Source organism: Siphateles boraxobius, unplaced genomic scaffold, assembly GCF_051911475.1.
Source record: "Siphateles boraxobius isolate OS27281-9 unplaced genomic scaffold, OSU_SipBor_1 66, whole genome shotgun sequence".
Taxonomy (NCBI): domain Eukaryota; kingdom Metazoa; phylum Chordata; class Actinopteri; order Cypriniformes; family Leuciscidae; genus Siphateles; species Siphateles boraxobius.
The window spans coordinates 24704238-24729472 of record NW_027509193.1 but is presented as its reverse complement, the minus strand read 5'-3'; the positions used below and the strand labels follow the sequence as shown (position 1 = coordinate 24729472).

Genomic DNA, 25235 nt, shown 5'->3' with positions numbered 1-25235 from the left:
TCTTTTACATCAGTTTTCATGTCATGTCTCCTCCAGAATGCATTGTCCATTTGATGATTTGTTACATAAGCTCTCTCTCTCTGCTGGTGACAGATTCAATTGTCATTAAACAATTGTATAAATGCATTTTTTTGTTTGGTTGTTTTATTAAAGTACAAGGTTCTTTAACATTAATAATGAGCAAGCTGTTTAGACTTGAAATGGACTTGAAATGATTTATTCAACATAATGTGTCCTCTTTAATGGCAATTTAATGGCCTTTTATGCATTTAAAAAAATTCACAAAAGAGCATTTTATAGACTAAACTCAAAGTCAGATGCAGTTACCAGAGATGTATTATAGCCCTTCTTAAGACATTAAACTGAATTCCTATATCTCTTACTCTTCTGTAGTAGACAGACAGGCTACTACACACACACCATGTTGCAGTTTTATAAATAGAATTTATTGATTGTAACTAAGGATACCAGAGGGTTGTATGATACACAGCTATGCGAAGTAGGCATGCACATATTATAATTGTATGTAATAGTGACATTTCTAAGTGTGCGAGTGAAAGACGCTGGGTGACCACATAGCCACCAGTAAACAGAGAATTCAAATCACAGTACTTCCAGAGTTTCGTGATTTCTCAAAGAAAACAAACAAACAAACAAACAAACAAACAAGCAAACAAAACAGAAAATTGACAAAGAACAAAAAACTCAATGCCATCTCTCATGCTTTCTACTAGAAATCTATACCTCCAACTAGTTCTTACACTGCAAAACATCCTATTCTTAAGTATTTTTTGCCTAATTTTCCAGTTAAAATATCTAAAAATCATTGATAATTAAATTTGAGTTAAACATAAATTTACTTGTAAATCAGCAATGCATGAGATGTTAAGACCCTAAGGCTTGTTTACAGAGAATGTAGCTTTATTTTCTCTGTAGTTTTTATGAATTTGGCAAACACTTTTATCTAAAGTGACTTGCATTGGATTCAGGTTTTTTATATATATATCAGTTTTGATAAATCACTTGCTTACCCTGGGAATTGAACTCATGACCTTTGCATTGCACTGACAATTCTTTACACTTATTTTAAGTATAAACAAACAAAAACAAGTAAAAAAAATCTGCCAATGAAGACAATGTATACTTACATTCAAGATATAATATAACAATAATAATAATAATAATATGATGATGTATCGTTTGAGGTCAGTACGATTTTTAATGGTTTTAAAGCTAGCGTCTTACAGAGGCTGCAATTATTTGATAAAAAATACAGTAAAACAGTAATATTTTTTTAAAATATTATTACAATTTGAAATAACTGTTTTCTATTTAGATGTATTTTAAAATGTAATTTATTCCTGTGATGGTGAAGCTAAATTTTCAGCATCATTACTCCAGTCTTCAGTGTCACATGACCCTTCAGAAATCATCATATGTTCATCAATCATTCTAATATGCTGATTTGATGCTCAAGAAACATTTCTTCAGAAAGTTAAAAATCCTTTATTTGAAATGGAAATCTTTTGTAACATTAATGTCTTTACTGTTACTTTTGATCATTTTAAATTATCCTTGGTGAATAAGTTTTAATTTCTCTTTAAAAAGTTAATACAATCTTAATGACCCCAATCTTTTGAATGGTAGTTTATCTACAGTATAATTTTTTTTTATTTAAGTCATGTTTATAAAGTAAATTTATCTAATTTGACGTTTTTTTGTTGTTTTTTTAAATTAATTTTGTTTCCACGATCTTTAGATATTTTAACTTTCAAAACATATTTTGTTTTCACAGATTTTTAGATAATTTACCATGAAAGAAGTCAAGAAATACTAATTAAAAATACATAAATTTTTTATATGCAGGTCAAGCCACAATTCATTCACTGTGCAGTAAGAAAGTTCACATTACCGTTACTCTACAACAGTCCTTATTCAGTTCAGAACAAAACAATAATTTTGCCCTAATCTGGAAGTAGTTGTGAATAAGTCATCGCAAATAAACTCTAAAAACTGCTCTTAGATCAGTACAAAGTTCCAAAAGCACTTCCAGGTCAGCGATCTGCATTCATCCTCCTTAATTTGGCAGGCAGGTTGTCCTCCATTCGGCCACCAGGCGTGTGTGGAGGAGCGTGCTGGTGTGGGACGACCATTGGGGTGGGAGGCAGACTCCTCTGGTGGAGGTCTCCAGTGGACAAGGCCATGGGCTGGAAACCCACCTTGAGGGCTTTGAGGTGGAATCGTGCCTCTCCGTCAACCTGCCCAGGACTAGAGCTGAGCCGCTGTAGTTTAAGAGGAAGGTCCCCGGTACTCGAAGCCTTTTCGGAGTGCTGCGAGCTCAAGCGTAGCGCCTTCCTCTGCAGATCTTCTCTGCCAGACGAACTCATTTTCTGGAGTTTATTGGGCAGCTTGCAAGAAGCGCTTCCGGGATGCGCCCTTTCCTCACCTGTTTCCAGGCAGTCCATGGAAAACACTCTCTCGTGGTGCGGCGTGAGCAGGGGAGAGGGGAGCGAGGATTTCTCCTCGTATTCTTTCACGCTGTAGGGTGGCGTGGGCACCTCAAAGGTGCTGTGAAACTGGGAGTAGTCCACACGAAAGAAGCCCTCTTCCAGAGACATGACAGGCAGGAAGCGGTGACCCCACAACACCTCATCTTCCGTGTACGAGGTACGAGCCTGACATGTCATACCTGTGAGAAACGGCGTATAATAAACAAGCATTACAATAGAGAAGAAAGGTTTACGGTTGAAACGTATTTCAGATAAGATGGTTTCCATCGTCAGGTTGGCCTGGCCATGAGAATGATTTATACTGTCCTATTCCTTTGTCTTCCTAGAATGTGATTTAAAGACTCTCAGTACATAATGTGTGTGAGAAGGCAGAGTTTTAAGACTCCTGCAATCATAATTCAGCCAGAAGGCCATTCAGTGAGTCATAAACACACCCAGCCATAGCTTTACAAAGCTGTGCTCTTTCGCTTACAAACCCAGCCAGGAAGACTGAAAACCCAATCTACTCCTCGATAAAATCAATACAGCAATCACTAAACAATTGGTGTTCCTTAAGAATGCATTGTTGTTGTTATTCTGCAGGGTAGTACTGTCATTATATTCATGGGGATAAACCAATAAATCAAAAGAGAGATGAAAAATGTATTCTGTTATGCAGAAGTAGCCTTTGTGTCTTTTTAAACAGAATGGTGTTTAAAAAGCTACATGCTTCTATAATGAAATAGTTCCAGTCCTCAAATTGTATTGGCTGAGACTGTCAGTCCGTGTAGTGGTGGGGATATTTCAGTGTCTCTTTTTCTGCTGGTTACATTGCCAGTAGTTGGCGACAAATGACTAGATTTATGAGTGGGTCACTGAACCAATTTGCTCACTGAAACAAGTAAACCGAATCAAGTATTGCAATTAAGTACACTGTAAACCCAAATAAGATGGCAAAACTCAAAGATATGTTAAGGTTAAGACTTACTTGAAATTTTGTAAGTAAAGAAATTCAAAATGTAAGTAAATTTTAGCATTTACTCTCCCTTTCGAGTGTCATGGCAAAGCATGCTGGGAAATATAAATCCTAGCCAAGTTTCAGTTAAATTTGCCTAAATTAAAGGAATCAATACAATACAACCCTAAACAATGGAACAGTTCGGATTAATTAAAATGTCTGTTTTGTGAACTCATAAGAAAAGAAAATTATAAATACCCATGAAAGTTAATTTGATTAAACTAATTTGTTTAATTTAAGTTTACTCTACTCAAACCAATGAATCATTTTTAGTATTAGGGTTTAAACTTTACAGTGTAATGAATTGTTCAGGCTTTCACTCAAATGGTTTGTTCAAAACACAGATTTGTGCATGAATGAAACATAAGTGATTATGAATGAGTAATTGAATCATTCATTTAATTGATTCATTCAAAAATATTGATTCATAATGAACAAAATAAGTGATCATTAGTCATTAGATCATTTACTCGATTGTTCAAAACACTGGTTCATTCATGATTAGAGTTATTTATTTTGTTTATTTATTTATTTATTATTATTTGAGTTAGTCATTGAATCTTCAGCTCAAGTGATTTGATCAAATCACTGATTTATTCATGAACGAAACAAGTGATTATGGGTGAGACATTGAATCATTGGGTGTGTTGGACTTAATGCGGCACTGCGCAGAGCTGTGTATGACATCAAAGTAATGTGAGAGCGATTAGAGAGCAGACGTATCCATGGTTCTTTGATGTCATACACCAGTTGATCAGTCGAACACATCTTCACTCAAATTTTTTGTGCAAAAATTGAATTCATTAATTTGAATGAAACACCAGATCTGCGTATTGCAGGACAATCGCTAATTCTGCTGTGACTTAATTGAAACTATTTCCATTAAACTGCCCTTGAGAGTATTACAGATAACTGAAAGCATCAAATTAGTCAAATATGTAATAAACAAATATGCATGGGCAGGGGATCTGCATGTAACTTCATCAGTGAAAGGTGTTCCAAGTCTGCCAAGCTTCTGTGTGGGTCTGCTCATGATTAAATAATTATCATTAAAGATAGCCTACTAATTAGCAGCACCTAATATAAAACATGAACAAGCCATAAAAATGATGGATGAAAATCCCAACAACTCGCTTTCTGTGAGCGTTTCTGATGGCACTACATCATCCCATGTAATTAAGCCAGTTTATGTGACATTAATCACGCTGAGAATTCTATATTTTGCTGCCGGAGTGGTCGTGCTGAGTAGGCGCAGTGGGGTGGCCTGGCTTCAGCTAAAGGCTTAAATGATGGATCAATGCTGGAAGAAGTTTTGCGAATGCATCAATGGCTTCACTGTGCTGAAAGCAGCTTTTTAAGCTCTTATTTAAAGCAAGACAGTTTTCAGTCTACACAGCAAGACTCTTGATTGTGCAATACTCTGTCGGCATACATAATTAGGGTCTGTCTTTCGTCTTTAGTCTGATCTATGGCATTGATTAAAGAAAGCCTATTTCAGACATGCATTAAGTCTATTTAACCAAATTGCACATATATTTCATACTTTGCTATTTCTTATTAGGGTATACAAAGAGAAGATGCAAATTAAAGTGAGTCATTTTGATTTTGTGAGGTGCAAAGATCATGCAAAGCCCTTAATATGCCATAAAAGGAAAACAGAGCCGTAGCTTTGTCTTGTTGAGTAACATTGAGTATGTAAAATGATTAACTTGACATTTCTGTCTGTGTCCAGGGCTTCAGTAAGTCAATAAGCACGTATACAGACCTCAGCTCCCCAACAGCAGGGTGGTTAAATCACCACATGACTGTTTGCCACATTACTGGCCTGACAAGAAATTAATTAATGAATTAAAAGAGTAAGTTAATTAATAGATGATTTCACAGGAGTCTTCCTCTGGTGTGCACTGATACACTGTAAAAAAAACCTGTAGAAATTACGGTATTACTGGCAGCTGCTTGCCAGTAACTTACTGTAGATTTAAATTGATGTTATTTACTGGCAACAGTTTGTTCAAAGTTAAATGAACTTTAAACATTAACAAGTCTTTATCTTTACAGAATAAAACTAAAATAACAGCCTCATGCAAAGCATTCTGGGAACCAAAATCTGAAGGAAAAAAAACAGAAAAAGGTTGATGAAAATTTCTGGTTCCCAGAATGCTTTGCATTAGATTGTTATGTTTTTTATTCTGTAAAGACAAAGACTTGTTAATGTTTAATGTTCATTTAACTTTGAACAAACTGTTGCCAGTAAATATACATCAATTTAAATCTACAGTAAGTTACTGGCAAACAGCTGCATAACTACAGCAATTTTTTTACAGTGTAGGCTTGATATGTTTTGTGTCTATCACTGCTGTAAAAGCTGCATAATGAGCATTGCTGACGCATCGTAATGTAATATCCTCCCTCGCTTTGTCTCCATCTCATATCGTCTCTCTGATAGAGCTAGAGTTCAAATTGAAAGGCCCCCGGCATGGTAATTCCATTTTATCAAAGGTATAAAACAACTAATAACTGAATTCAATTTCTGTTTTCTTCTGAAAGGTTAGAAGGTGTGAAAGAAGTCACAAAAAGAATTCAAATAGAATTTTCTGATAAAAATGTCAGTGCTTTCAAGGGAGTTGCTATGCGGTTGCTACGGTATTCCAAGTTTTGGTCATCTACCAGGGTTGTTGTTGTTAACTAAAGTTGCTAAAAAGGCTTTTAAAAAAGTAAAGCTGAAATAAAATCTAAATATTAGATGAAAAACTTTTATGAATACTAGAAATGTTGCCTTGGAAACTAACTGAAATAAAATAAGTTTAATTTGAAGAACTAAAAATCCTAAAAATAAAACTGAAATATATAAATTAAAGATAAACAGAAATAAATAAAAAACAACAATAAAAATTACAAAAATCACATAATAAAATGACTAAAACTTGTGAAAATATGAAAATAAAAATATAAAAAATATAATTCAACATTAATAAATCCTAAAATAGTGTGTAAATGATACAAAAACAAGGTCGCTCACTGGCTCAAGCCACTAATCTGGTCCTTATTAAGTCACTCCTTCAATTTGAATCTATTGTATTTTTAAATTAATTTTATTGTGAGAAAAATCCTATTATTTGGAAATGCATTAATAGCATGCATCATCCCAATGATTTAAGGTGTCACTCTTGCTATATGTCAAAGTTTAATTCTTATGGTTATAAGCAAATGGTCAAATCACTAACCCTAAATATGAGTAAAAGAAGTAGTGATGTTTAGAAAACACCACTAAAAATGAAATGAGAAAAAGAACTGCTGTCGTCTTCCTACTCCTCTTACATCCTCAAAAGAAAATCCCATTCTGCCTTTCTCAGTTACTGAACTTCCTCACACTCTGCCTGCATAAAAGACACCAGGAACCGACTGAACTCGAGTGAGGTCTGAAGCTCAGACCTCAAACTGACAAGCATGTGACTGAAAAACGTATTATGCACAAGGCACATTAACAGCACTGCTAAAGCACAGACCTGAATGAATGCAATCAGAAAGACACCTTATTACAACCCACTCGACACCCCAACTGACCTGACTGTATATTATGGCCATTCAGATGGAAAACCAGGACTGAGGGATGTGTGGAAGAATAGAGAGAGGTAATCAAGGTTAGGGGGTAAGTGTGGGAAAAGTGATGTTCACTTCAATTTGATAAATGAAGATAAATGATGATAAATGAACACTGCAAAAAAAAAAAAAATCATTTTCTTAATTAGTATTTGTTTCATGGTTTCCAATATAAATCAAAACATCATTAAAACAAAATAAATTTACTTGAGGAGAGAATTTGCATAAGACAATACTTGTTTTCAGAGAATTCATCTTGAGAAAATTAAATTTGTATTGGTATAAAAGTTTGAGGTCACTAATATGTTTTGCTTTGGTTCAGAAAGAACATATTAAAGTGATCAAAAGTGTCAGTAAAGATATTTATAATGTTACAAAACATTTATATTTCAAATAAAATGTTATTCTTTTGAACTTTCTATTCATCAAAGAATCCTGATTTTTTCTTTTAATGATGGTTTCCAAAAAAAATACCAAGCAGCACAATTGTTTTCAACATTGATAATAATAAGAAATTAATCTTGAACAGCAAATCAGCATTAAGTATATGATTTTTGAAGGATCATGTGACACTGAAGACTAGAGTAATGCTGAAAATTCAGCTTTGCCATTACAGGAATAAATTACATTTTGAAATATCTAGTTCAGTTGTGTAACCCTAGAGGGCACAGGCTGGTCCTTTATGCGATATGCAAGCAATCACATAATTACCACATGGAACAAGCTGATTGGCTACTGTTGATCCTGCAGCCAATGAGATTGCCTGCTCCACATGTAAATAGTCTGGTTCATTTTTTGCTGTATGCTAGTCTTGCAGCGTGCAATCAGAGTTCCTCTGAAATCCTCCACCTCCCCAGCTCCACCTGCCTAGATCTGCAGCAATAATCAACAGCAGCAATGCAGCAGGTCGAGTTCACAAAAACCAAACCATGAACATGGCCAATAACATTCTAAAACTATTCTGAGTTGTCATGATTGAAATATATCCAAATAGAAAACAATTCTTTTAAATTGTAAAAATATTACTGTTTTTACTGCATTTTTGACCAAATAAATGCAGCCACCTTTGGTGACCATAAAATACTTCTTTCAAAAATATTTAAAAAATCTTAGCCACCCAAAACTTTTGAACTGTAGATTGTTTTGTTCTTATCAAAAAATTAAGATTTAAGCATAGTACAAGAAAAATACCCTAAATATTTTAATTTAGTTGCTTAAGGAAATACATGTTGTTTTAGTAATGTTTAGGTATTTTTACAAGAAAACGAGAAAAAAATTACTGTGCAAAATGGCTAGAAGGAAGCAACTAAAGTAGCATTGTAAATTAACTTTTGTGACATCACATTCTTCAGCCAAATGATGTTCCTAAAGAAATGGAGAGTGCAGTGTAGTATGCGACTGACCTGTTGTCTCTACAATGCCTTCCAAGATGACGACAATCTCAAACTGCTCGTTCATGAGCGAGCGCTGGGACAGGTCGAAGAAAGGGCTCTTGGGATTGATCTCGTGGCAAATGGTGAGGGGAGAGACCAGGAAGAGTTGGTCAGCACCTGTTCCAAAGCCCACATCCAGTTCACACTGATCCAACGGCAGGAACTCGCCCTCCGGGGTCTGACGAGACTGGTGAGAGACATTATCATCATTATGGTCACCATCTTTATCCATTTTACATTGAAAACTTCAATTTAAAATTATGCCCTTCAATATCTGAGACAAATTACAGCAGGAACAGTCAATCTAAAAAACAAAAAATCAAGTATGGTAAGAAATGGAGGTGGAAATGGAAAAGGAAATTGAAAGAAGAATGTCAGCATGTGTATTTACAATTTTTATGCTGTATAAACTGAATCGTAATCAAACCCAAAATAACAGAATATATTTTGAAATTGAGGGACAAATTCATGCTGTTTAGAGTGTAAGGAAAATATTCCTCTCTAGGCAAGTGGAGAGAGAGTGAAGAGTGAATGGGGGATTTTGATAAGCATGACTGCTCAGAACAGTGAAATAAAACGCACACGGAGCAAAAGAGGAGGCTGGGGTGAGATAAGAAAATGCCTACAAAGCACTGTGTCATTTCAACCATGATTTAAGAAGATAAAGAGAGTCTTTTCAGAGAGCGAGTGAAGTTTAAGACCTACTGATTTACAGGGCGATGTCAAACTAAAAAAGACAAGGAAACTCCAATGAGAAGGATATGTTTTTCTACACAGGCTAGTGAGGGGTTTGTGTTTGTGTGGAAAGGCAGAGGATGGAGCCACACACACAAACTCTCTTATGTTGCTGTAAATATAAAGTGGAAGAAATCACTCTTACATTCAGTTAGTTGGCAGATGTCCTCTCACTTCCAAGTCTCCATATCATCCTCTCTCAGTACAGTGGCCTTACTGGAGCTGTTTAGGCTAAGAGTGTCTCTAAAGGGCCCTACAGTAGAACAGCCTCGTGGGATGTAAACCAACAACCCTCTATAAATAGGTCCATTACTTAAAACACTGCAGCTCAGAGGGGCATTAAAAAGCTTCCACTTGGAATCATATTCCACATGTAAACTATACAAAACTGTCTAGGCATTTCCAATCTCTAAATACAGCCAAAGTGCATTAGACCTACAGAGGTGACTGGATAAGAACTTTGTCATCGTCATTTTGTCCTTCCTTCCTTCCTTCCTTCCTTCCTTCCTTCCTTCCTTCCTTCCTTCCTTCCTTCCTTCCTTCCTTCCTTCAGGTTAAAATGTTTTAAAATTATTTTTTATTTAATTTAATTTCAGGCATATACTTCTAGATTACTGAATAGATTAGGACTTAATACGATAGAGTAATACGATGCAATGTACAGTATGTCTATGCTGTTTTATGGTTGTCTATGCAATGCATGTAGATACCATCATGTTATTTTTTTAACATCATGGTATCTACATGGTGACAAAAAAACGCCCATTTACCTATTTATTATTCTGTCCTCCCAAAGATGCTGAAATCTGGTGATAAAAATAATAATAATAAATAATAATAGTAATAATAATAATAATATCATGCTGTGGCTGTCTTTAATCAATAAATCCACAATGGAAAAACACGGGAGATTGTAGAAGATATAAACAGAAACAACCACAATAACATTGACGACACAGAAACATGAACTAAGGAAACTCAGGGCTTAAATACCAGAGGAACAGAACAGAAACAGAACAGGTGTGTGGAATTAGGAACTACAGAAACTAAATAGAAACCCATATAAACAGGAACAGGGTGAAAACAAAATTAAAACAGAACATTCATGTTACAGTACACACTGGGAAGGCACATCCTCATGCCGTAATAGTACAATTGAGGAGGGGGGGGGGGGGGGGGGGGGGTCTGGAGGAGGACATTACGAGCATGTAAAAGGCAGGAACTAAGAGCCGTTGTTGTGGGAGATACCAAGGAGGGGATGATGGTGGATGGAGCCAGAGAGGAGCCAGTAGCAGGAGTAGCCACTCTGGGACCCAGAGATCAGCCAAGACAAAGGCCCACGGCGGAGTCGAGGAAGGGAGGGGCCATGGTGGAGACTTGGCTGACAACACCGGACGGATGTCTGATGGAGACGAGGCCAGTGGAAGTGGACCCCTATGCGCAGGCGTAGAGCCAGCGAGATCGGGTGACACCGATGAGGCAGAGGCGGAGCCACATAAAAGAGTGTCCGAGGTGGAGCCAGGGTGCCAGAGGACTGAGGTGGAGCCGGAGGGAAGTCGGAGCCAGATGGAGCTAAAATGGGTGGAGAGAGAAAGTGCAGCGGTTGGATCAGAAGTCTGTCGCACAGGCAGAGCGACGTCTGACCAAGGCGGACCAGAGGGACGTCTGACCAGAGGGAGCCTGGTGAAGCTGCAAGGACGATGTTCGATGGTGGAGCCAAGCGAAGAGCCAAGGCATAGCAGTTAGGTAAACAGACCGAGTTGAAGTGACTGAATCAGTGGCTGGAGGCAGAGCCGAGGGATCCTCTTTACTCAGTAGAGCTGGAGACTGGAAGGCCCGAGGTAATCCACACCGTGGAGAGGAGTCAGAGGAGATGCCGAGGGGCTGAAGGGAACCAGCAGAGGCGGGGCTGGGGAACTGGCTGTTTTTGGATGAGGAGACGGGAGAGGGAGGCCGGGCGGTCACTCTGGAGACACAGGTGACTTCGAGCTGGGTGGAACGAGCAGAGATGGGAGAATCAGGGAAATTACCTCCTCCAATTCCTCTAAATAATTTCCAGAGGCCAGCTACAGCAAATCCACATTGGCGGGGATTTGGGCTGGGCTTCCCACCATGCCCTCAAACTGTGGTGGGCTCAGGCATGAAGATGGCTAGCAGGGCTCTGGGTCTGGAGAGGGGCTGGTGACATCCTCCTCAGCAGAGCAGATGGTGCATGGGGATACGCAGTTCACCAGCACCCAATCCACAAACTCGGCAGAATTCCCCTGAGGACTCACACCTGGTGTGCTTTCATTTCTGCATCGAGGCTGGTATGATAGAAGAAATTTAATGAAAATTAATGAAGCATGCCAAAAGTAAAAATCTGACATTACACAATTACAGATACAAATCTTCTTTGTGTACAAATTTGTATGTAGCTGAACAGATAGGTGAAGAAAGGTGAATATGTATTTATAAAGCATTTGATGAATTTATCGAGTTGCTAGGTGATTTTGAACTCTTGTTGAAAGTAAGGCTGGCTGGACAGTGCCTATTACTCCTACATCCAGTGCACCCAAGCAGAAATATTTAATAGTGCTCATACAGACAGAGTATGACATTTCTCTATCTCTCTCTTACCCCTTTATTCTCTCCAGCTCACTCTTATTGCTCTTTCTCTCCTTGTCGTGTACATTCTCTTGCAAACACATTCTTGACCAGGCTAAAAAATCAGAGACAATGAGGGAAATTTCACCATAGGACGACACACATAGATCAAACTCTGAAAATATGTCTGGTTTTCATGGCATCATAGCAGGTGTTTTTGACACAGTGGTGGCATAATGTATTTGTGGTTGAACCACCAGCCTTGGATCAGATTTTATTAGATATTCAGTTGACTTGATTAAAGCTTTAATGTGCGATTGATCCAGTAACTGGTATTGCTGGGTGATCCATTGACTGTGTTTATTGATTACAGCATGAGCAATTAACACATCAACAATTAGCAAAACTGCATATTGAGTGTTAACACACACAATAATTTCTACACATGCAGTAGATACACTTGTGCACACATTTCCACCTCAGAAAAAGAGGAGAAAATAAACATACTTTTGAAATCACACCATCCCACACACACACACACACACACACACACACACACACACACTCACACACGCGTGCGCGCACGCGCGCGTGCACACGAACACACACACACACACACACACATGGATACGCAACCTTCACCCACACAGAGGTTTTGGTGCCGCAGCACTAAGTGTCTTCTCAACTCTTTATCAACCCACAAGGAGCACTTCCACAGTGAAGTCTCATCACACCAACTACCTATATCCAGTGTATCCCAGCTCTCTCTCTCTCTCTCTCTCTCTCTCTCTCTCTCTCTCTCTCTCTCTCTCTCTCTCTCACGCAACCCTGCCAAATATCGATGTGCCGACTACTTTTAATTTAGAACCACTCCAGTCTTCTATCCCATGGTTGTATTTCATCCAGTTGCATGGACTGGTTTTTGGGAGTAAACAGCCCCCCCCCCCCCCCCCCCCCTTTTTGTTGTCTATTGGACAGATTATTAAATAGCTAAAAAATCATTTGAGTCCCTGCACAGAAATCCCTGCAATGTATTTATGAGATTGCTTAAAAAAATAATCACAGTTTCCACAAAAATATTAAGCAGCTTTCAAACTGTTTTCAACATTGATGATAATAAGAAATCTTTCTTGAGCAGCAAATCAGCATATTAGAATGATTTTTGAAGGATCGTGTGACACTGAAGACACTAATGCTATGAGTAATGATGCTGACAATTTCACAATATCAATAATAACACAATTACAATCACTTTTAAATATCTATTCTTACACTATTTTTAATCAAATAAATCAAATCAATGTCAAAAACATTAAAACTGACTAACTGATATCTTACTGACCCCATACTTTTGACTGGTAGTGTCTTTTTTTTGTAAATGCTGCTTTTTACAATTGTTTTCAAGTCAGACATGGTAATTTGAGTCTTCAATTATAAAAAGGATAGTTCACCCAAAAATGTCATAATTTACTCATCCTTGTGTTGTTTAAAACTTGTATGGGTTTCTTTCTTCTGTAAAACTCAAAAGAATATATAAAGAATGTCGGTAACCAGACAATTGATGGTAGCCATTGACTTACATAGGAAAAAATACAATGGAGGTCAATGGCTATCATCAACAGTTTGGTTACCAACATTCTTCAAAATATCTTTAATGTTCAACAGAAGAAACTCATAAAGGTTTGGAACAACTTAGGTAAGTAATGACAACATTTTTGGTTGAACCCTTTAATAAATGTTACATTTTGTATTTATTTTGTCACCTTTAAGTTAACCATCATTGTTTTGTGTTAGATAAGTATTGCTGATTATATAATAATCTTTTTTGTAAACAATGATAGTTATTTATTTAAAAAAGACACCTCTACCATAAATGTCTTGTAGTTAACTAGGCCTAGTTTTCGCAAATAATACCTTTCAATATTACTTTGTGGCGTTATTATTTTTTATTAGCTTGTAAGTTTTCCTAACAATGCCTAAACTTCTGCCATCATACATAGTGGCATCTTTGGTATTTTGGGACAAAAAGGTATATTAACCTCACCTAACAATGTATTTTGAACAGAGTAGAGTGATTTTCATGACAAAGCGAAACACAAATATGTATAAGAAATGTAGTATTGAGAAAAGTTTAGAAAGAGTCAACCACATCACCTCCCTTTCAAACCTGTCACCATACCTCTGATTGTTGCTCTGATTTTTGGTTTCCCCATGTTTGGCATGTAACTAAAATACACAACCCATGGAACACAAGCCATCATTGTCCAACACATGATGTGGGGTTCATTTGGGAGGTTTGTGGTATTGAGTATGAACGGCATTACACTGTTTTTCAGCTGGTCATTTCAACACGAACATTCTGTTGCTTTCCTCTACTTTTTAAATCCACTCTAGGCAATGGTATTTTTTACTCCTGTCTCTTTAAGTTAAGCTTGAAAAGACAGATTACTGAGTTCAAGGAGATGAGTAGAGCTTACACATACATAACCTTTCCTGCACATTTCAGGAAAACACAGCTAAATAAAGACATTCACACAAAATCTCAGGATGAGAATGCGTTAGATAATCTTAAAATGCGTAATATGAGAAAGTTACTTAATTTGATAAAGATGTGAAGTGATGAGATCTTTGCATGGGTCTGATAAGTTGTAATGCTTATATTAATGCTGATTGATGTCAAACTAAAGGCTTTACTCATCTTAATTCAGTATGCATTGAGTTTTAAGGCACATAGCTAGACATCCAAAGCAATCTTAAAAACAGCACCTCCATGATTAAAGTGAAAAAGCTGTTATTCAAGTAGCCATTTAAATGTGTTTGTGTGACTGTTCATCTGTTTATGATTGCCCTGTATACTAAAGAGCTGCCAGATCAAACATGTCATTCTTCTTCATATCCCACAGGAAAGAAGAGGAGAAATAGGAAAACGTGGATCAAATCCTCTTTCCACTGCAGCAGGTACCAGCAGCCATCCGTTTGACTCAGTCATGTGCATGGGTGAATAAAAGCTGGGATTTCACTGCTTTGCCTTCCTCTGACTCACAGTGCTTTGACAGCAGAGCTGTGGGGCTGTGCATGTGAAAACTCACATGTAAATAGATGTGGCTTCACACTGTTAATAAGGAGCCAATGTAATCCAAATTTAATTTAAACGGGTATAAACGTATTAAGCTATGACCAGTGTAATCAGAATAAAATAGCATTCAACAGAATAACACATCTATTCTATACCCAGTCAGTCTTTTATGTTCTATGCATCTAACTCTATATATTCTATGCAATGTTTCTCTACTTTCTATCTATCTATCTATCTATCTATCTATCTATCTATCTATCTATCTATCTATCTATCTATCTATCTATCTATCTATCTATCTATCTATCTATCTATCTATCTATCTATCCATCTATATATCTATCTATCTATCTATTGTCACGATTCCTGTCTTATGTTTTCCTTGTCTTGTGTGGACTTTTGTTTGTTCCTGTTCTGTGCCATGTTTTGTAATCCTTTGTAGTTTTTCTTGTTTTTTAGTCTCTCCAGGTGTTTCTAATTAGCCCCGCCCCCTTGTTATCTTGTTTAGCTTGTTTGCCAGTGTATTTAAACCCCCGTGCTTCAGTTGTTGTTTGTCGGTCGTTGTTTTGATGTTGCTGGTAGCTGGTCCGTGTTCTTGTCCTGAGTCCATTGGATTACCTGTTTGTTTTATTAAAGTGCTTGCATTTGGATTCTCTCTCCGCTTCTTCCTTGCTGCATCGTAACAGAACGACCGACCAACGATGAATCCAGCAGCACAGATCATGCATCTCCGTCAGGGAGACAGGCCCATTGGGGAGTATATCACAGACTTCATTGAACTGGCACCTTTATCACCTTTTGATGAGGTGTGCCTGATGATATTTTTCCGGGGAGGGCTATCTGAGCCGCTCAGCTCCCTTATGCCACTCCATCACCCTAGCTGGAGTCTTGAAGAATATATTGTCCAGGCTCTTTTGCTGGCCGGTTCACCTCTTTCTGTGGGTTTAGCAGAGGAGGAGCCCCACAAGCCCACAGTATCTCTTCAGTCTGATGTTCGCGTCACGTCTGCCGATCCAGAGACTGTTCACATCACGTCTGCCGACCCACAGACTGTTCACGTCACGTCTGCCGACCCAGAGACTGTTCACGTCACGTCTGCCGACCCAGAGACTGTTCACGTCACTTCTGCCGACCCAGAGACTGTTCACGTCACTTCTGCCGACCCAGAGACTGTTGACGTCACTTCTGCCGACCCAGAGCCTGTGGACGTCACTTCTGCCGACCCAGAGACTGTTAACGTCACTTCTGTCGACCCAGAGCACTCGCCGCTGGCGCCGTCCAGCCCAGAGCACTCGCCGCTGGCGCCGTCCAGCCCAGAGCCCTCGCCGCTGGCGCCGTCCAGCCCAGAGCCCTCGCCGCTGGCGCCGTCCAGCCCAGAGCCCTCGCCGCTGCCGCCGTCCAGCCCAGAGCCCTCGCCGCTGGCGCCGTCCAGCCCAGAGCCCTTGCCGCTGGCCCCGTCCAGCCCAACACCCTCTCGGAGATGGAGGAGGGGGAAGAGGACTTCCTGCATCCTCCAATGCCCAGAGGTCCTTCCTGAGCCTCCGGTCAGTCCAGAGGCTGTCTCCAGGCTCCTGGCCCTGCCGGCGCAGCCCAAGCTCCTGGCCCTGCCGGCGCCGCCCATTCCACCCATCAAGGCCCATACTGCCCAGCTTGAGCCGGTGTCTGTTCCTGAGCCGGTGTCTGTTCCTGAGCCGGTGTCTGTTCCTGAGCCGGTGTCTGTTCCTGAGCCGGTGTCTGTTCCTGAGCCGGTGTCTGTTCCTGAGCCGGTGTCTGTTCCTGAGCCGGTGTCTGTTCCTCAGCCTGTTCCACTGCCCTGGCCGCCCGAGGGGTCTTCACCGCCCTGGCCGCCCGAAGGGTCGTCTGCTTCGCCCTGGCCGCCCAAAGGGTCGTCTGCTTCGCCCTGGCCGCCCAATGGGTGGTCTGCTTCGCCCTGGCCGCCCAATGGGTGGTCTGCTCCTCCCTGGCCTCCCATCCTGCCACAGTCTCCAGGTTCTCTTCCTCTCCATGGACCTGGCCCTCCATCCCTCCCCCAAGACCAACTCCGCTTCACCACCCTCCTGAACTCGTGTTTTTTTTTGTTTGGTTGTTGTTGTTTTTTTTGTTTTTTTGAGCGTCTGGAATCCGCTCCTTAAGTGGGGGGGCTATGTCACGATTCCTGTCTTATGTTTTCCTTGTCTTGTGTGGACTTTTGTTTGTTCCTGTTCTGTGCCATGTTTTGTAATCCTTTGTAGTTTTTCTTGTTTTTTAGTCTCTCCAGGTGTTTCTAATTAGCCCCGCCCCCTTGTTATCTTGTTTAGCTTGTTTGCCTGTGTATTTAAACCCCTGTGCTTCAGTTGTTGTTTGTCGGTCGTTGTTTTGATGTTGCTGGTAGCTGTTCCGTGTTCTTGTCCTGAGTCCATTGGATTACCTGTTTGTTTTATTAAAGTGCTTGCATTTGGATTCTCACTCCGCTTCTTCCTTGCTGCATCGTAACATCTATCTATCTATCTATCTATCTATCTATCTATCTATTTATCTATAAAATATTCTATAGAACTAGGTCTAGAGTAGAATATAACATTATATATAATATAAAATATATATTTACTAATATATATAATGTTGACTTGCTGCTCAAGAAACATCATTATCAATGTTGAAAACAGTTCTGCTGCTTAATATTTTTGTAGAAACCATGCTTTCTTTCAGGATTCTTTAATGGATAGAAAGTTAAAAAAGAACAGCATTTAATTGAAATAGAAATATTTTGTAACATTAGAAATGTTTTTACCATCTATTTTGAACAATTTATTCAGCATATTTAAGTATGCAAATATATATATATTTTTTTTTTTTGATTCTCTCTCTCTCTCTCTCTCTCTCTCTCTCTCTCTCTCTCTCTCTCTCCCCCTCTATTAAATGCACTTACATTATATAGACAGTGTAATGTGCACCCCTGAGTATCTTATACTGCTGAAGGCCATACACATATAATGTGTGTGTATAACAAAGTCATCCATCTGTTTCACTGCTAGGTCATTGTCCCCAACGCCTGTCGGTGACAAGTCAAATAACATGTTGTCCACCTCACATTTCATGCATCACTGCCAGCCCTGTAACACACATATATTCATACATAAGGTATAAATAACTCCCAGCATACCTGTGCCCCATTATGAACATAATACTCATGTGGTTTGAGGTAATAGACCTATGCACTCACAAAATATATCGACATTTCACCGAACAAAGACCTATACACAATACACACCTACGCAGGCAACCTTCTGTACAAACTGACTTCTGAGTAAAAGCCTGACTTCTGTAATCAAATTATCTGCAATTAACTCATTTATCACAGTGCACATGTCACTGTCTGCACAACAGCAAATATCTGTTTGTTTCCGCTGTAAGACACGCTAAATGAGTTCAAACAAATCCAGCTGAATTGCACTGGGAGCGTGTTTCTCCTCAGCTTTTATGAGGTTACTTGTACAATTAGCAGTTTGTTATCATGCTAAACTCTATTGTGTGTGTGGTCTGACAAGAATGTTCAGCTGTAAAATGTAAATGTAAATTTCATTTATTTGAGAACGAATCTGTGCTAATTAGTGATGCACGATATATCAGCCAAAAATTCGGATTTGGATTTAGATTTATCGGCCGATATACCGCTTATCGCCTTTAAACATAAAGATTTATCGGTTCTCAGTATTGACCAAAATGATCATATCAGTGCAGCCCTATAGTGAGAATATCCGCAGAGGTGGAAAATAAGCCAATACCTTAAAAAATAATGTATAAAGCTACTGAAAATGGACAGACAAATTACAAAATTTTCCACACTTGAAATTAACCACTTCAAGTTTGAATCAACATAATGAGCTGGATATGACAGTTAGTAAACTATTTTTTGCTACTCAGCTCAATTAAATTAAGGGGGCACAACTGAACAACAGTAAGAAGTAACAAATAAGAGCAACACAAAATGCTATTACTTACTAGTTTTAAGATTTTTACTCTATTATAGTGTTATTACCGGTACTTCTGGAGCCATATAAAAAATAACAAACACTTATTTGATGATGAATGTCTTTGACATGACTTAAATCATATATTCCCCAATTTTTTTGTCAGCCAATTTTTTTGTTTTTCTGATGATTTTCGTCATGAACCCGAATAGTATGTTAATATATCCATTTAAAAAATATTGTATATAAAGTGCTGGTCAGAATTATTTGCCCCCTTGGTAAATATGATCAAAGATGGCTGTAAAAAAAATAAATCTGCATTGTTTATCATTTTTATATTTTACAAAAATTGAACTTTTTATTGAAGTAAAACAATTGAAGGTGGGGGGGAAATCACATTATGAAATAAATGTTTTTCTCCAAAACACATTGGGAACAATTATTTGCCCCTTTTTATTAAATACTTTTTGCAACCTCCATTTTTGTATTGATTTTGATGTTTGTTTTTGGATCACTGTCCTGTTGGAAGATCCAAACATGACCCGTTATAAGATTTCTAGTAGAAGTTGTCAGGTTTTGATTTTTTATCTGATGCCATGTATCTTATCTAAACAAGATGTCCAGGACCTTTGGCAAAACGAGAAAATGAGTGGGCTGAACTGAAGAAAAGAAGCACCAACATGAACTTGTGAATCTGAAGGATCTGGAGAGATTCTGTATGGAGGAATGGTCTCTGATCTCTTGTCAGTTGTTCTCCAAACTCAGCAGGCATTATAGAAGAAAACCCAGAGCTGTTATCTTGGAAAAAGGAGGTTGCAAAAAGTATAAGAGGGGGCAAATAATTGTTCCCAATGTGTTTTGGAGAAAAACATTTATTTCATAATGTGACCCCAACCCCCCACCCCTTCAATTATTTTACTTCAATAAAAGGTTCGATTTTTGCATTTGTTTTCAATAAAATGTCAAAAGGATACACAATGCATATTTATTTTTTACAGCCATCTTTGATCATATTTACCAGGGGGGCAAATATTTCTGACCAGCACTGTATGGCATTCTACAAGCTTCTAACCAGGAAACTGTGTAAAAATCTAACTTCTTGTGGTACCCTCAAGTGTGCTCTATTCTATTCTATTCTATTCTATTCTATTCTATTCTATTCTATTCTATTCTATTAATTTATTTTTCTCCTCTCATCTCCCGCTCATGTTTCTCATTGTTTTCTTCTTTTCTTCCATGTTGCATTAGAATGCTCTTGTGTAGAAACACAAGGCTAAACTCAATTTCTCTGTCTCCTCTTTTCCTTGTTTTTTTTCTTTTTTGTCCCTTATTATAACGACTTTTTTGATCTCTCTGCTCTTTTCACCTGTTCGTTTTGCCTCTTCTCTCTGTACTCTGTCTATTAATTCACAAACAATAGAGACAATAGTGACTCAGGCTGAGAGGAAGGTTGATAGATATATTTCATTTGTTTGGAACTGAAGATACATTAAGCAGATGGGGGGAAATCATAGTGACGATTCTCTAAAATTAGAGAACATGGAAAGATCTCTCAATAGTTTCATAATTTAAAAAATACAGCACATGGGTTTGCAATGACACGAGGGTAAGTAATGACTGAATCTAAATTTTTATGTGAATGATCACTTGTGTATGTGTGTATAATATACACTCACAGAACTCAACACAATATGTCTTCAATCCACTGTACATGTTCATGTTTAATCATAAAATGTGAGTGTGCCTCTTTAGTGTGCATCTCACAGATTAAATTACAAATGCATGATCAATATTATCAAAGCACACACGGCAGGATGAGGTATGATCTGACAAAAGGTGACTGGGAATGACAGTGAGTGAGTGAGTGAGTGAGTGAGTGAGTGAGTGAGTGAGTGAGTGAGTGAGTGAGTGAGTGAGTGAGTGAGTGAGTGAGTGAGTGAGAGAGAGAATAAAAAAATAAAAAAATAAAAATGAACGCAGGAGCCACAGGCTTTTTATGTACACAATAAAAACTCAGCGACGGAGGAGACTGGTATTGTGAAGTTCGGTGCTGTAGACACGGCAGAAACGTTTGGACATACCGTCTGCCTCTACAAAAAAAAAGTATTTTATTTTATATTGGTACTGGTACTGTATATTTTAATCATTTGCTGTGTCTATTTTGTATTAGGGTTCTTTTAAATAAGCCACATATTGCTTAACATAAAATACTGATGAGAACAGAGTTAAGGTTATGAGAGAGAGGGGCGAAGAGAAATTTCTTCTTTCCAATTTATGTTCACATTTCATCACTCTCTTTCTCTTTATTGAGTCAGTTTTCTGGCTCTTTATTTTGCCTTCTTATTCTTCCAATAAACCCAATTCTCTTTCCCTCTCTATTTTGTTTGTGTTCCCTGATGCCTTCTCTCAACCTTATACTATTCTGGCAAACCTTTTACTGCCTTTTTCTCCCACTTACTTTACCTTCTTTATTTATAATCTGTTCTTCATCCTCTTCTTCTCTAATCGAGAGAAAAACTTCATCATAGCATAAACTGACAGTCTGCCTCATTAAGTCAGACACCATTGACCAAAGACTCTTAATCATTCACAGCATTTGCTTGGCATTAGATAATTAGTGTGAACTCCGTGAAAGATTTTTGGAGAGGGCCTGAGAAGTCATCCATCCATATCTTTGAAGAATATTCACCTGCTTTAACTCTGAAATTGTTCTGAGAGCTGAGATCCGTTATCCAAACATAATTATACTGGATATATTCAGATTATCTCACGATTTCAAGGCATATGAGCCATAAAAATTCTGTTCTATTACAATGACCTCTTTGTTCACCTTATCAGCGGCCTTTGACTGACAATCACAAAATTAAAGGGAAGAAATCTTATATGTGATGGTGTTGTCCATGTGTCAACTTTCCATGCTTTAATCATTAAATTTTAAGCCTGTTCCATTCACCGAGCCGATGTGGAACAGACACACTAAAACAGTAGCTTCCAAACGTAGTGTATGAACACATACTATGTTTCTACTAGAGCTGTTATGTAAGCTTGTTCTTCCAGAAAAAGCTTCCATTGACAAGAACGATTCTTCTCCCCCTCAGAATATATTTTGTAAAAATCCAGCATTGCACTCTCGTGCACATCTGTAATTATTCTGCTGCATTTTCGAAGGCTCTGCTTGAGGCCACAAGCTACAAAAAAAGAAAAGAAAATCCTCCTTCACAAGTGTGCAAATGCAGATTTTCCGGCATCTCTCTGGCTGTGACCTCAGCTCTCGCAGGAGTCTTAGAGAGGCTTATGAGCTCAAAATCCAGAGACATTTTCTGTACTTTCTACATTTGGAAACAAACCCTCTAAAACCAACAGAACCGTGCGCTGTCGTGGAACAGCCTTCCGATTACAGAGCAGGACACTTTAAATGTCACCGGTTACAGAGTTACAGATGTTGGACACAGTTAGTCGTCTGTAAAACTCTTTTATCCGAGCCTTTTGTCACTGGAGTCTCATCTCATTCAACTGTAACAATGGGTGTCCGTGTCGAGATTAGGCTACAATAATACAATTTCATGCCTTTTCATGTATCTCTGGTAATCAGTTATGAAGGGGGTACCTGTGCGTCTCGGATTTCCAGCTACACTGCTATCTCGCTAAATCGCATTTCACAGGTCTCTTGATTGTCGCTTATTCTCAACAAGCTTTGCTCGCCATGCTTTCTCTGATAGAGGACAGCGAATTATGAACTAACTCAATGAACTATGCCTTACAGCAGGCCAGGGATTCATAAACTTTTTGTCAGTTGAACCTCTGGGATAAAAAAACATTACTCGTTTTAGTTTTAATAATTTAACATGTTGGCAAGTAAACATAAAATATTTCATATTTTTGTTTGATTTCATTTTAAAATGATTTATTTAATTTTTTATGATTTAAGTAATTATTAGCTTTTCATCAACTCTCAAACCCCTTGCAGTTCCCTGACTAACCCATAGGGGTTCGGAAACCCCTTCTTACAGAATTGATCCAGAGCCAGAGGCATTTTAAAGTGTAGATCCTTAATGCTATTAATATTTGTACTGCCATACAACTGCATCAAAAACGAATGACAATATGAGAGAAATGAATCATGCCACAACTTGCTAAACTTTCTGTGAGGAACAGACAAATTATTCCTACTGATTTCAGCAATGCAAAATATGATTAAAATTAAAATATTTGTAAACGGCCTCTTCCTTTCCTGGTAAAAAAAGAAGAAAAGTAAATCCTTATAATAACTCCCAGATATTTCTGCAATTCAATGTTTTACACAATATTTAAAACATATTTTTAACTTTATGAATGATATATTGATATATAATGATATATTAATGAATGAATGAATGAATGAATGAATACATTTCCACTAGTAAACCACTTTCCTTTTACAGTTCAATACTGTCACACCACTTAAGTATTTTTCATTGACAAATTGTGCTATAGTGAAAAGTCAAAAAGAATCACCTATTACACAACAATTCGGTTAATAGGACTAGGTGTTACAATCCCAATAGATACCAAAACACCTAAGTGTTTGTGTTTGCTGACATCAGTGGAAACCAAACTAACAGAACAAAGAAAATCTTACATAGATAACAATTAATATGATACAACACTGATAAATAGGTAAAGAGTAAACTAACTGTCCCAAAAACAATTTATGAACATACTGACTCAAACAACAACATTAAATCGGCAATTTAGTAGGCTACAAGATTAATAACGAGTTGTTCTACATATACATAATCTGCGAATTAATTAATGAATAAATTAATGAATGGAACTTTAAAAGAATTGTTTGCTGATTTAAATATAAAATTAGCAACACGCCTTACTCATGCGATTTGTTGAACCACACAATGTAAAAATTACAATAAATTAATAAAATAAACTGTTAATTGGTTACTGTAACTGAAAGGCAAGTACAACACACGATTTAATTTAATACACAGAAGCCTTCATTTGTTGAGAGTGTAATGTTGATGTTTTATGTTGATTTTTATGCCATTTAGTTGAATTTTATGCCTACAATATTTATGTAGCCTATACAATCACCTAATTCCGCTCAGTAATTCTGTCTGAAAGCCAGCTAAAAATATACTAATCTTATACTTATATAGGCTACTCGTATGGCTGAGGGTAAATAAAATGAGCGTCTAATAAAAAGGAGATATGATGACACAAGTCTAAAATTGTGCATTTCTTAAGAAAAAAAAAAGTTTATTTTGCACTTGATGCTTCACTGTAAATGAATTCTAAAGGCCAATGAAATCCCGAGTAGCGCTGTAAGAGTGCAGTGTGTGTTTTCACCTTTATGAGTTTACACCTGATTTGCGCGGACACCATATGGCTGTTCCTCAGATTTCCCACTCGGAACATTAAGCAGAGTTTTCCGTCTCGCTGTGAGATCACCGAGTCCTGACTGAACATGAGCGTCTCCGCGCGTTTCTTGGGCTGTGACATCTTAATGAACATACAGCCGATGAGAAACGCGTCTACAATCGAACCCAGCAGAGACTGGAACAGGAACAGGATGATGCCCTCGGGGCACTTCTCAGTTATATAGCGGTAACCGTAGCCAATGGTCGCCTCGGTCTCAATGAAAAAGAGGAACGCTGATGGGAAGTTGTAAACATTGGCGACGCACGGAGTGTACGAAGCGTCACGACCATGATTTATGTCCCCTCTTATATAGGCGATGATCCACCACATCGAGGCCATGACCAGCCAGGCGATGGTGTAGGTGAGGATGAAAATAAGGAGGTTCCAGCGCCACTTCAAGTCCACCAGCGTGGTGAACAGGTCGGATAAATAGCGACTTGTCTCTCCGCCGAGGTTCCCGTGCTGGACGTTGCAGCGTCCGTTCTTCTCCACGAAGCGCTGGCGCTTCTTCTTCACCGGCGCGATGGGGAAATTTGCGGCTCTGTTCGTGTTCACCACCTGGTAGTCCTCTCCAAATTTACGCCTTAGCGCTGCCATAACTTCAGCACGTTTGTTTCATTAAACCGGTGGGAAGGTGTTAAAAAAAACAAAAAGGAAACTTACTTTCTCTGTAACATGGCTTTGGTGCCTTTTTCACTTTCAAAAGTAGCCTAGTTGACAAGGTCGCCAGGCAGGGCAATATCTCTGCCAAATGTTTCCCCTTCCTTAATCTAGCCTTAATCTGGACTGTAAAATGTATTTAGGAAAGCTGAAGGTGCACGGCACCCCTGCTATAATGCCAGTTTATCATTGCACTAGTCTCTCTTCTGGTGGTTTCTCTGGATGTCCGTGTCAAATGCACGGGCTGTGTTCTCTGTGCACTTTCAGCTCTTCTGC

The 25235-nt window shown here is 38.3% G+C and overlaps 1 protein-coding gene across 1 annotated transcript; it reads right to left on the bottom strand.

Moving 5' to 3' along the window:
* Positions 1 to 424: 424 nt before the first annotated feature.
* kcnj19a (potassium inwardly rectifying channel subfamily J member 19a) lies at positions 425 to 25235 on the bottom strand. The gene is made up of 3 exons (XM_077213862.1): positions 24228 to 25235; positions 8511 to 8727; positions 425 to 2689 (listed from the first exon to the last, which is right to left on the bottom strand). The coding sequence occupies exons 1-3, from the start codon at positions 24894 to 24896 to the stop codon at positions 2055 to 2057; spliced, it is 1521 nt and encodes a 506-aa protein (XP_077069977.1). The 5' UTR covers positions 24897 to 25235; the 3' UTR covers positions 425 to 2054.

Coding starts and splice junctions, on each gene's coding strand:
- kcnj19a (XM_077213862.1), bottom strand. CDS start 24,896: ATGGCAGCGCTAAGGCGTAAATTTGGAGAGGACTACCAGGTGGTGAAC. Junction 8,728..24,227: donor TCAGGTGTAAACTCATAAAG/GTGAAAACACAC, acceptor GTCTCTCACCAG/TCTCGTCAGACCCCGGAGGG. Junction 2,690..8,510: donor AGGCATTGTAGAGACAACAG/GTCAGTCGCATA, acceptor CGTTTCTCACAG/GTATGACATGTCAGGCTCGT.